The 13,247-nt window shown below is 41.9% G+C and overlaps 1 protein-coding gene across 2 annotated transcripts in view; it reads right to left on the bottom strand.

The window, feature by feature from the left end:
- unc13c (unc-13 homolog C (C. elegans)) overlaps window positions 1-13,247 on the bottom strand; it is a 138,463-nt gene that overhangs the window by 75,931 nt on the left and 49,285 nt on the right. For both annotated transcript variants that reach the window (XM_033619175.2, XM_078161087.1), the window contains exons 11-14: window positions 12,623-12,738; window positions 11,887-12,050; window positions 5,930-6,086; window positions 5,382-5,450 (exon numbers count right to left, since the gene is read on the bottom strand). In XM_033619175.2, coding sequence (XP_033475066.1) covers window positions 5,382-5,450; window positions 5,930-6,086; window positions 11,887-12,050; window positions 12,623-12,738 — 506 coding nt within the window. The remainder of the gene's footprint in view (window positions 1-5,381; window positions 5,451-5,929; window positions 6,087-11,886; window positions 12,051-12,622; window positions 12,739-13,247) is intronic.

The raw sequence follows: 13,247 nt of genomic DNA, 5'->3' as shown, positions 1-13,247 counted from the left end.
CTCCCAGCAGGATAAGGCGCCATGTCACAAAGCTCAGATCATCTCAAACTGGTTTCTTGAACATGACAATAAGTTCACTGTACTCCAGTGGCCTCCACAGTCTGCTGCATGTCCACATCATGGACATGCAACAGACAAATCTGCAGCAACTGTGTGATGCTATCACATCAATATGTATGTATGTACATGGATTTTCACAAATTGTATCTATTGAGTGCATGACTACATGTCAATATGTATGTATGTACTTAACAATAAAAATCAGTGTTTCCTTATTTTACTTTAGGAGCAGAGCTTCACACATTTATAATTTAGAGTTCTGTGCCCTTTCAATAACTTTTGTAATTTCTTTTTTTCCCATCAGAGTTGGCACAGAGGTTTCTTATCTTCTGCACTCTGTGAAAGGTGATACTAGCTTGTCTCTCCTTCTTAGCTTTTTACGTTGTCTGTCACAAATTTCAAAGGGTTAGCTCTGGATTATGCAGGTTCTGCTCTGCAATGAACCAGATTATCCCAAATACTTGCAACTATGCAGATGCAGCTTTGTTCTCTGAAAATATTTTCTCCCTCAAGTAACTAGAAGATTATATTTATCTGCAATGTGAGGATGACAGAGGCTGGTTGTATGCTTCTATAGCAGGCCGTGATATGCATAAGTACATCTTGCTATGGAGCAACCTTGTGGTTATTATCTCAGAGGTGTGATTTTTTTGTGTGTACGTGATGCTTTATCAGCTACATTAAGAACTCAGTGTTACTGAATATGACACAGTCCTGCTGTAGAGAGCTACAGGTACAGAATGGAACAACTATTTGATGTTCTTTTTTTACTGGAGGAGGCAGCAGGAACCAATGCAGCGTAGAAAGCAAAGCAGGTGTTTGCATTAAGTAACCTTTTCTCTAAAGACACACTGAAACACTGCACAGAGTTCCATTTTAAAGAGAAAAGCACACAACTCCCAGGGGTGCTTACTGAACAAACATCACTTTATATCAAACTGTCCAAACTAAGCCAACAGCCCAAATCCCTTGCTGCACGCTCTGAATACTGAGATTTTATGTCCGACCCAGAGAAACCTGCAAATCCCAGCTGGGACAGACGGACTGTACAAGGTGTCACTGTGTATCAGGGCTGTTAGAATAAAGTTTAAAGGGAAGAAACGCATATGAAGCAAAATGTAGAGTGGCAGCTGCACCGGCACTCCCTCTCTGCTGATTCAAGCCCTCTGTTTTACAAAAGCAAACTCAATCTCCCTCAGAATGTCATTATAGGGAAATCCATACGGTGAACGGGCGGAGTAGCCAGATCGGAATCTTATTACTGTCCAATAGTGGCAGGCCGGCTCTGTGGGACGGCTTCAGAAAGTGAGAGAATGAAAGATAGAGTATGAACTGTGCGTGTGTGTGTGTGTGTGTGTATGTGTATGTGAACCACTGGTCTGTGGCAGGCTTGACAAGAGAGCAGCAGGGCAGTGCTGGCAGGTGAAGCAATGTGATATTCTGTGACTGCTCTCAGTGAACGTGTCATCGCCAGACAGCCGGGCCATCTGAAAATAAAAGAGGCCATCTCTCCTTCACTTAACCCTCTCTCTCCTTCTCTGTTGCCCACCCACCATGCCTCCTTTCATTCTTCATCTGTTTCTCCCTTCCTCTCTTTCCAAATCCATCTCTCTTTCCCTCCAACTCTCTCCCTTTTTGTCCAAATCCCATCTCCTCCAACTCACTGCTTATTTCATCCAACTCTCTTTTTTTCCAAATCCTCTTTATCCCTCCCCCGCTATTTGCAACTTCATTCTCTGTCTCCCTCAAGTCCTCTCCCTTCCTCTCTTTTTCATGCTATCTTCACCCTCTCTTTTTTCCCGTTGTAGGCAGACAGCAGGATCGGCTGCTATCAGGGTGTGTCTCCATAATCACATGAGGCTTCACACAGCGAGTCGTGGCAAAGAACAGGGGAACGAAAGCAATCACCCACTCAATGACACATTACCTTTTGTGTCACATTAAAGGTGAGAGGGTCATCTTTCAGTTACAGTTCACTGTGTGGTGCCACCAACTGGGGAGAAGTGTGAAGGCGTGTGTGTGTGCCTGCTCAGGTGCATACCTGCATGTGAGTCAGTGGGCGGTTGCAGTCAAACAGCAGTGTGGCTGTCTGCACTTTCAGAAGAGAGTGTGTGAGAGATGTGGGTTTGTGTGTCTGTGGATGTGTGGTGGTATAGCATCTGACAGGTTTAGCTCTCCTGGGATTGCCCTGGAAGATTATGTGCTGTATGTCAGGATTTCAATCTGCTAGAGCAAAATGCAGAGGCACCCTTCAGTGACCTGCAAGTGGCAGATCTCTGGCAATTAGAGATGAATTTCTGATTGCCGGTTCAGTTTCTTCATTTTACCATTTTTGGGGTTGTATAATCTAGGAAATATTAACAATGTTTTTGATTGTCCTTTTCCTATCCATTAGAGTGCTGCAGGGATGATGTTTTATCGACACATTCTTATCTCAAGTCATCACATATTGCAGCTTGTCAGTGGCCTGTCACATCTACATACTACACACTAGGTATCCTTCTGCATCTGCTGCGGATGTTCCTGGAAAAAATCATAAAAAAAAAACCCATCATGATTTGGCTCTACAGTAATGAGAGAAGCAAACACCAGGCTCCGGGGTGAAAGTCCGAGATTTGTTGGACCCATCCACCACCCCTCCAACCCGCCCTATAGAGACCTTCCCGCTCCTTTCATTATGTCATTATCAGCAGCATTTCAACCTGATGGCGTCCAGTGGCGTATCATACTGCTACAACAAGTGCTGTTCGGCCAACCAGTGGCATATCATAATACCGCAAAGGGTTATGTTCGACTGCGTTACATACTGATGCCGCCTGGCCGTGAAATATGGCTTTCACTGACAAAGCAGCAGTATTTGAAGACTTCACACTGAGATTGGGCTGTTTTTTCGAAGGTCATTGTGGAAGGTAACATCGCTCTGGTTCCCTCATCAGAAAGCCAATAAGATCTGTCCACTGGATTTTGGAATATTGCAGACAATAAGATCTGTGGCAAACAAACGCTTATAATACTTACATGTTATATTCAGCAAGATAATCTCTAAGATAATGGGTGTAAAGCCGGAGACAGCCATTCACACCTGGACCCACCTAACCTAATGACACACATGATGGCCGGGAGGGTCAACGGCTCACATGAGACCTTAACAATTCTGAAACTCAGAGCTCACGTGTGACCTAAACGACTCTGTAAGGGTTTACACCCACACAGAGTTAAAAGCCTGCGACTCTGCACCAGTCCGCTCTAATTGAAGAAGCCTTTTGGATGAGAGGGGAAATGTCTTCAAGAAACTCAATACGATACGATATAGCACTTAAAATAAGCAGAAGTAAAAAGCTAACGTTAGGCTGTACACAAACTAAACTGTGGTCGCATGACTTCAGCGTTACCATAACAAGGCTGTAAAGCATGTTCAGCATGATGACATTCTGTAGTCTTATCTAGCCACTTTAGACACATAAAAGCTTCAAATATCATAAGTGGGATATTAACTGATGTATTTTATGTTGTTGAACAAAATATGAAAATAGCTTTTTAGGTACAAATTTTCTCAAAAATATAATTATCTTATAATCTCTTAACTGAGTATACTATCTATCTTTGTATCTATCTTTGAGCAGAGCTTTGTGGACACAGACAATATGTAACCTACTGAGGCATCAAATGGACAGTCAACAGCACACATACGGCCATACATATTGCTGTGACTGGTCAACCAGAAACTTCTCTAAATACAGGGGAGCTTGTGAACAGATGCGCCTGCTGCTCATCATTCAGTGACAATCACCAAACAAATGACCATGAACAATGAACCTCTATCACACAACAACAAAGCCTGTAAGTATGAGCGGCTTAGTGGGGGATGGAATGTCTCTACCCCTGATTACACACAAACTGTATTTCCCCAGCATGTATGCAAGTGGGGGTGGACGAAAGTTAGAGACACATTTCACTATGATGTGGTACAAATCATTAAGTAACATTCACAAAGATGAGGTTTGTTGCAGGGCTGTTTCGTAGAATTGCTTTAGCTTGTACAGATAACTATATTATGTCTTTGTTTTTAAATGTGCTAATAAATGACCCTGATGATTATTAATAGTTATGATACACAGCTACTGGCTATTCCCGAAGGCCACTGTGCCTCATTGCAGCAGGAGCATATAGAGTTTAGCTGTTCCTCCTTCTCTCCACTCCCCTCTGTGCACCACCTTGGTTTTTGCTGCAGTATGCATGGCTAAGTAGCGAGCAGTTGATGATGAAGCCGAAATTCATTTGAAACAAAAGGATCTTTGTTATGCATATTAGTAATAGCCCAAGATCAAATCAATCTGTAGAGGCTGAAGCCTATATATAAAAATGCGGCAGTACACAGCCCAGTTTACAGATGTTTACAAGATGTCTAAAACCGGAAATCCATGAACCACCGTGGCAGACAGAGTGCTGGACACTCACGACAGGGTCTATTTATTGGACCATGAGTACCACTATTTCTTCAGCTGCTGATGGCCCCCTGACACTGTCGGCTGATTATCGATATTTATGAGCCTGGCTACACCTCTGGCTACAGTCTGCTGAAAACTGCAGAAGCACTTCATAGTTGTTTATCATTCTGTAAATCAAATCACAAACCTCATTATCACACCTTAAATCCACAAAGTCTTGAAAGCCTATAAGGTTTCGAATACTATGGAAACACATATGGCACATTTGACATTATCAAATGTCACTCTAGGTGTGATGCCATCACATCTAGGGTGACATTTACCCCGTCCTAATCCTGATATTTAATAGAACACCTCAAACCTGGCATTAACGTGCATCATGACATTGTGTGATTTAAATAAGGCGAGCATGCATTAAATATATACTGAGCTGTATCCAAGAAAGAAGAGATCCCAATCATTAAGAACGTTTGGAGGGTAACAGACACACATTTGGCATTAACAACAAAGTGGAAATGGATTGCTATTCCCAGCCAGATATAGTAAGCACACAGTGTACTATAAACAGAGTTGAATCAACCTCGAAGTCCATCAAATCAAGCAGGTGGCAGATACCTTAGGTGGCATCATTTCTGTCAGACGCACAGTTAGTTTTGAAGGATGTAAATATTAAAGAGAACACACTAAATGGCAACCTGCATTTCCATTTAAAAGGAGAATTGCTCCTGCAGTGTGAAAAACAGAGACACAATGTCCAGTGAAAACATGGTCTAATTACATGCTGTTAACATGGACTGCAAAAATGATCCTTGTTTTGAAGTGACAAAACCTGGGCACGATATCAGTCAACAAACAAACCAAGTTCATACATACCCGATATTTAGAGAGGTCGATCCTCAGTGAGTTATGCAGCTGGTCCAGTAATTTGACAAATTTCTCCCTCTGCCGGGATGAAAAAAATCCATAATTCAGTTCAGAGTGTCACCACACCCAAAGCATTGTGTCTAAAAATTTATAACACTGCGTGGCCGGAAGCACGCCTGCAGTGATTCATATTTACTTCCTGGAAGAAAATTTAGGGGTTTAGCTATATTGCCAGACTCGGCTTACTGCCTGGAAATATTATTTGATGCCTTACAACATTAGCTTATTAAAAGTTCAATCGGAAAGCACTGGCAAACTCTGAGATTCTGTTGATTTCAAATGCACAACTCGCTTTAGACAAATCAGTCGAAATAAGAAGGACGACAGAAAGTAGTGATGTCAAGGGTTTAATATCAGACCATAAGACAGCAATAGATGTTTCTTAACTCTAACTGGAGACCACAGAAACCACATTTTCATTTAGCGCTGCTTTATCATACATCACTGCTGTAATGTCTGCTGATGTCAGACTGCAAGACAATAATAGGTGCACTTACCCCAAAGTTAGAAGCAGCAAATCGGTCTGAAGCGGAGGCAGTAGTTGTTGTGGTGGTGGTGGTGTGGGCGAAGTAGGCATTTATATTAGCAAGCAGGTTGCTCATCACTGCTGGCACACCGGGACACATGTATTTGGCGGACAGACAGGAGAAGTGCCTACAGAGGAGAGGGAAGAAGCTGTTATTCTAAGCAGCACCAGGGGCGGTGCTGTAGCCATTTTTGGACAACATAGAGATAATTTCACCTCACATCAATGACATACGGAGGATCTAAGAGGTAAGGTAGTAAAAAGAAAAATTTGCAGGCTTGCTGGCCAAAACCTAAAGTTATCTCCTACGTAGGAGACAATATGATCAAGACATGCTCCTCAGTAAACCTCAAAGTCTACACAGCGTAAACAGCACTGGAAGAAGACGCATTTCAGAGTAGAAACATTTCTCTTGAAATATATAGTTAAAAAGCGATCCCATACCCTGCTTCTAGCCATTGCTTTACAGTATTCACAGTAAAAAATGAGCAGGCATACTGCAGTACAGTATTTCTTCATTATTTTTCCCCTCTGACTGCTGAGGAGAGAACATATTTTTAATGTTCCAAACAATTACTTCTGGTGGCAGAGTTAGTGCATAAGTAGTTCACTGCCCTGTTCATGTAGTAAAAAGTGTCTTCGATGACTATCTGTAGCAAATGATGTCATAAATCACAGCTGTATAACCTATACTATTAGGGACATACGGCTGCAAAGTAATAGATGGAGCAACCAAGTTTGATAGTAAATCAAGGGCTCCCATAGGGGCTGAGATATAATCCTTTGCAGGGGAACAGAAGAGAGAAATGTAAATTTTACTGTGCACCATTAAACTTTCTTGTTTGTTTCATTCTGTAACAAATACAACAGAGACAAACTCAAGCACAGTATGTGCATTCGCAGAGGTAAGTGTTTTCCACTGAGGTGAATCCACATATGTCAACCCAGCGCAAACTGAATCTCAGCGCACTAAAATTACACAAGTCCCAGAGGAGGGACCAAGGCAGGGGTCTTTTACTGCTGCGAACGTGATGTCTTCTGTTAAGATAAATCGTGTTTCCTTTTCCCCTGTCTGCAGCGCCCTTTTAACTTCCTGAACTTGTAACTACACCCAATGAGAAACTCACATGTAATGCCACTTCAGATTTGCGATAATCTTTGTCTCCCTACACATGCAGACACACATCTGCAACAGCGCTATCCAGCAGTAATTAAGTGCTGCAGCCTGAGAGGCCTGGTTTGAGCAGTGATCTCTGCCTGACTGAAGAGCATATGCTCCTTTTAACACTTCATTCTGCTGCATCACAAGCCATGTGGAATGCCTCCCACACCATAATTCACTGGTTCCTATAGTGAACATAGAGACTGGCTGCCACCTCTCCACAGCCATTCATACAGCACACAAAGGACAGTGTTATTCTAGATAGAATACCTCACATAAAAATATATTTGTGCAATAATCTGTATGTTTATTTTACTGCAGCTGACAATAATATGCGCAAGGGCTTCTTTATCAGCCTCTGGCGTGACCCATAGCAACCAAACATCTGGATACATCGGATGCTTTTTACAGCCTGAGAGTTTAAAGCCAGCTGAGCTTTATAAATAAAGCACTTGTTTAATGCTCATTCTGAAATATATGGAAAAACGGATATAACTGTAATCTGCTGAGTTTCTGTGTATCAACAAAACTCAAATATCTGTTAGCCTACATTCCACATAATGTTGCAATCAAATACAAAAAAGTAAATTGTTATTACTGAGACCTTCACCTTCAGATACTGTAGACAGAAATTAGTAGAGATGTGTATCAAGAACTAGTACCGAATTTGTACCGGTCCCTGACTGGTCTGTACTGAAATCGATAAACTCCTGGACAAGTTGCTAACAGTATTTACTTTATGTAACATTTATTCACTCTTACATAGCTGGCATTTTTAAATTCCCAACCCCTTAGAATGACAAAGCTGCTGGCTTCAGGCAGGATTACGTTTGATGTTGTTACTGCGTGTTTACATTCTGTGCTTGACAGTCATGGCTGACGGGGCAGAACGTTCAAAAGTGTGGGCTCATTTTATGAACAGTGTTTCAAGTTATTTTCTTAGTTATCTATTTCTATTAGCTTCTGAGAAGCTCCAGGGCTAAAGTTCTTTGGTAATTTGTACAGACATATTTTTTAAATTTATCTTCTGGTAGTGAAGCAGCAATTAGGCACACCACAAAATATTTGCTGGTCAGACATGTGTAGCAACTGCTCCTCCATCATTATAGGAGACTCTAAACACACTTTAAGTTAGTAGTAAAATAAAATAAAATAAAATAAAATACTGCAGGGTGTTGCAGTTGTTAGCATTGTCACCACACAGCAAGAGGGTTCCTGGTTTGAAACTTGGGGTGGGGGAGCTCTACTGTACGGGTTTTCTCTGAGTACTCCAGCTTCCTCCCACAATCCAAAGACATGCAGGTTAATTGGTCACTCTAAATTGGCCGTAGGTGTGAATGTGAGTGTGAATGGTTGTTTGTCTCTATGTGTCAGCCCTGTGATAGTCTGGTGACCTGTCCAGGGTGTACCCTGCCTCTCTCCCATCTTTGCACATCTTTTCATTTTTGTCTTTATTTATACACTAAATTACGGAGAGCAGTATCAATAAGAGTATCAGTAATTATAAGCTGTATCAGTATTGATATCGGTATTAATACAATGGTCATCCCTAGAAATTAAAGGTTGGATAATATAACATAGCAACTGTTTTCTTATATGTATTATAAAATATTAGGGGAAATTTGTGTAATCAACATGCTTTTCCATAAATATTTTCCTACATCACCAGTAAGAGGCGACCATAAGTATCATGTAGCCGGATGTTGAGCCTGGAGTAGATATTATGAAACTAAGAACATCCTGCACAGTGAGTCAGTGCTTCATAAACCCAAAGTGTTAGAATAGGCACCGCGTTATGTGGAGTAATGATTGCAGATTTACTCCCCCTCCTGAGTGCCCAAGCACACGCACGCAAACGCGCGCACACTCACAAATAGAAACACAAACATGTTCTCATCGGGAGGCCTATTTAATTACTTTGCTTTCAGCCTCCAAATTACCCAGGAGCACTTGGGGTTAGATGAGCAAAGAGAGTGATGCAAAGAGAGTGATGATGGCATCCGCTGAATTCCCATGGCGCTTTTAGAGCTGGATCTCCTGAGCCAATTTTCAGGAGGAAGATGTTGCTTCTCCTCGTGTTACCCTCCCTTGGTTTTTACCAGATGCACTACGCACACACTCACATATTATTCTACGGTTTCAGATGGCTGGGAGAAATGGGAAAAAGATGATGAGAAACAGGAGGGTGGGAGGTGAGGAAGCAGTGATAGAGGGAGATGAAGAAAAAGGGAACATGAGGGAGGGGTTTGTCGGGGGTTGTTGTGTGGGGCATAGGAGGGACAGTTGAGTCGTCACAGCTGCTGTGATTTATGCAGCCATCATGTCAGAAGTGACTCGGAGTCAAGGTTCTATGATGAAGAAAACGGAACGGTAGGGCCCTTTCATAAATTCCTGATGAAGCGTAATAAGCGCTGATATGAGAAACGGCAAGCTTAAACAAGGTTCAAGCCTGAAGCATTACCTCAACCTGAGAGAGCTGGTAATAAGGCCACTAACTGCTTCACTCATCTGCACTTAAATAACCCTGCAATCTTTCATATGCTGCAATACCCTGTCACACTGACACAACAGTCTGTCACCTAGCAACAGTTTACAGCACCAAAGCAATCAATTGTGTGTCAACAACACTTATATATAACACCACATATGTGTTGTTATCGGAGCAGATCCATTCCCTGCTTGTGTGGACACAACGGATGGTGGATGTTGCAGAATTCTTGAAATAGCGAGATCAAGTTCAACAGAAACCCAATGTCATGTTTTCCCTAAAGGGCCAGTAGGAAGATAAAGACAGGAGCTGCTGTCGAATGTATGAGGTTGAGTCATAATCGCTGCGATCAGAAAACTGGTAGCGAATGGGTTGTGGGATCAAACATGCCACGGTGGAGACAAATCAGAAACAGGATACTAACTGGTCCAAAAATCTGCTTGAGGAATCACTGGTCTAATTTTGCTACAGAACATCCAAAAACCCATCACAAGAATATTTTATGTTGCTAAATTTGTAACATGTTTTAGAAAATGATATCAAGACCGTAAAAAGCAAAACAATTTCTCTGCGTTGCTTCATCCCTGGGATGCATGCGGCCAGATTTCTGGACATGAAAGAGGAATGTGAGCTGCGCTTTTCATTCAATTTGCCAGCACAATCTGTGTGTAATTAGAAGTCTGATTTACGAAGGCAGCAGCTAATTACACAGCCAGATACTGGGACAGTCCAACAAGCGTGCTCTGAAAGGCAAAGAGAGCTTAAAAGGTACGGTTTGGTGATGCAATTTGAGATTTTAAAACAGCAGCTTAGACTGAAATCACAATGCAGTGATGCTGCAGATACTCATTAACTTATAAATTAATTACATGCAATAAAAGTCATAAGCAAACAATAGACAAGAGATTAGGGGTGTAATCCTAAACTACTACAGTATCTGTTTATTTGACAAAAATCTCTGTATTTGGATTTCTACCATAAAAGGGAAGCTCCTCTACCAAAAAATGCTTCATTCTCTTTGTTTAGCTGCCCACGAAATAAGCAAATAACATCAATGACCATGCACCTAAATATTGAATGCTTAAGTATGATTTGTATTATAGTCTGTGTAAAAACTGTGTGACTGTTAAAGGGACAGTTCACCCCCAAATCAAAAATGCATATTCTTCCTCTTACCTGTAGTGCTGTTTATCAGTCTAGATTGTTTTGGTGTGAGTTGCCAAGTGTTGGAGGTATCATCCATAAAGATGTCTGCCTTTTTCCGAATATGATGGAAGCAGATGGCACTCGGCTTGTGGTGTTCAGAGCACCAAAATAATATATCTGATAAGCCGAGAAGGACACTATAATGTTTACATCTCGTGATGTCACGAGCATGAGCCTCTCATCCATTAGTAGATGGACACTTCCTTTTGTGTGGTGATTTGGCTGACAGGTGTAGTTCAGCAGAAAGAAATTAGTTCCAACATGAAACTGCTCATAACAAGGTCTGTGGATTATTCCCAGGACATTACAATGCTGTTGAGTTTTTCAAATGTATTTTTTTGGCACTTTGAGCACCACAAGCTGAGGGCCACCTAGTTCATTTATACTGGAGAGAAGGCAGACATCTCTACAGCTGATATCTCCAACACTCCAACACAACTCACACCAGAACAATCTAGATTGATAAATAGTGCTACAGGTACAGTAAGAGGGAAAATTTTATTTCTGATTTTGGGGTGAACTGTTCCTTTAATGAAGAGGAGGTTCTGCATTCTTTGTGTACTGGAAGTTAGATACATGTAAAGTTAGAGGCACGCTGCAGATTCTTGCTGTGGTAACCATTACATCAGCACTACACAGTGTAACACTGCATGACCTTGATCAATATTCAATGATTTTAATGTTTCAGGTGGCGCATTTTTGCATGCCTGTGTGTGTGTGTGTGTGTGTGTGTGTGTGTAGAGGAAACTGAGTGAGAGAGAGACATTTATGGATGCACAGGGTCACAGAGGATCAGAGAGACAGAGGGATAGAGGGAAACGAGACTGTTTATGTGTGTCCATGATCAATGTGACCAAGGCAGGTAGGGAGTTTTTCCAGGAGACCAGCAATTAATCAATCAAAGTTAGGAGCTCGATAGTCCTCCAAAGCTCTGATTCTGCTGAGGAGACATCTTTACTACTCCTGTTCTCCTCCTGCTCTCCTTCTCTCATCTCCTTCTCCCCTCCACTCTGCCGAATGAGACACTGACAGATTGGTGAGGTAAAAGGCCATAGATCAGGGTGGTGCTCACGTCATAGCCTGATAGATGGACTCCACTCCGTATCTCATGGCGAACTCATCCACTATCTCTTGGGACACGTCGTCAAAGTACACCTTCCACGCTTCGTCCCCTTTCACCTGCGGGATCTTCACCACCCCGCTGTTCTTCACCTCGGTCAGGTAGTGGAACAGGTTCTGTGAGTGGTGCAAGAGATAAGACAGAAGAGGTTACGGTGATGGAGCACAGTGTCACAACAGCTAACAAGTTTGCCAGCGGGAACCTTATCACAGCTGGAGACATCTTCAGCATCTTTTTAAACAATGCTCTAACTATTGTTTGTTGGAAAATCCTGTTAGTTTGCTTCCCATGCAATCACAACAGATATAATGTTTAGTTCTTCAGGGTTTGGCACCCTCCCTCTGGGTGGCGTCCTAGGTGGCCGACTACTTTGCCTAAAGGAAGATCCACCACTGAATGTGACAATGTATTGCTAGTGTGTCATGAAGACTGTGATACAAATGCAGATCTCATGGTTACTCAGATTTTATGCATATGGTGGTGTGTTCTTTATACGGTGGCAGTTTTCCTAAAACTACATTTGAATAATTTGCAATACATCGCCTTGCTAACAGTACTGCAATAAATCGCAATGTTTTATTGTAACCACTATATCATGATACATATCGTATTGTCAGACCCAAAAACAATGCCAAGAGTTGAGTAGAAACTAATTTTGCCTAATGCTGATTCACATTATGATGGTTACCTCGTGTAAACAGGTGTACTGGCCATGAGGAGGAACCACGTTCTCCTCCCCTTTCATCTCCACGCTGATCTTGAGTCTGATGGCACCCGATACCGCAGACTTGTCAGTTCTTTTATCTGCAACACACAGCCAAGCTCAGTTAGCCATAACTGGAGATTCACTGAAAAGTAACTACCAATTACAAGCCACATGTTAGGAAGATTAGCCAGCCCATGCCTACTTGAATTTACGGGCGCTTCTACAAAACAGTTAAGGCTTTACCCACCTATTAAACTCCACAATCTCTATTTAAGATTCAACATTCAAGAACTTTATTGTCATTATGCAAGCATGACGGAATTGCAAATGTGTCCTCCTGAAATGGTGCATACTATTAAAGAGAAAAACACATACATATAGAATAAGGCACGAGTGGAAGCGATAATATTCAACATTAAAAATTTAACCAGCATAAGTACAAAATATAAGCATTAAGTGTATGATTATATTTAAAAGTATAATGAGTGTGCAAACAGCAGCAGCAAACAGCAGCAGCAAAGCTCAGTAAAGGTGCAGTATGACAGCTCAGTCATGTAAATGAACTGATATGAAGTGAAGTGGCCCAATGATGGCCATGAGACGTCCG

This window comes from Epinephelus lanceolatus, chromosome 2 (assembly GCF_041903045.1).
Source record: "Epinephelus lanceolatus isolate andai-2023 chromosome 2, ASM4190304v1, whole genome shotgun sequence".
Classification (NCBI taxonomy): Eukaryota; Metazoa; Chordata; class Actinopteri; order Perciformes; family Serranidae; genus Epinephelus; species Epinephelus lanceolatus.
Note: the sequence above shows the minus strand (reverse complement) of the source record. Positions and strands in the feature narration are given on the sequence as shown.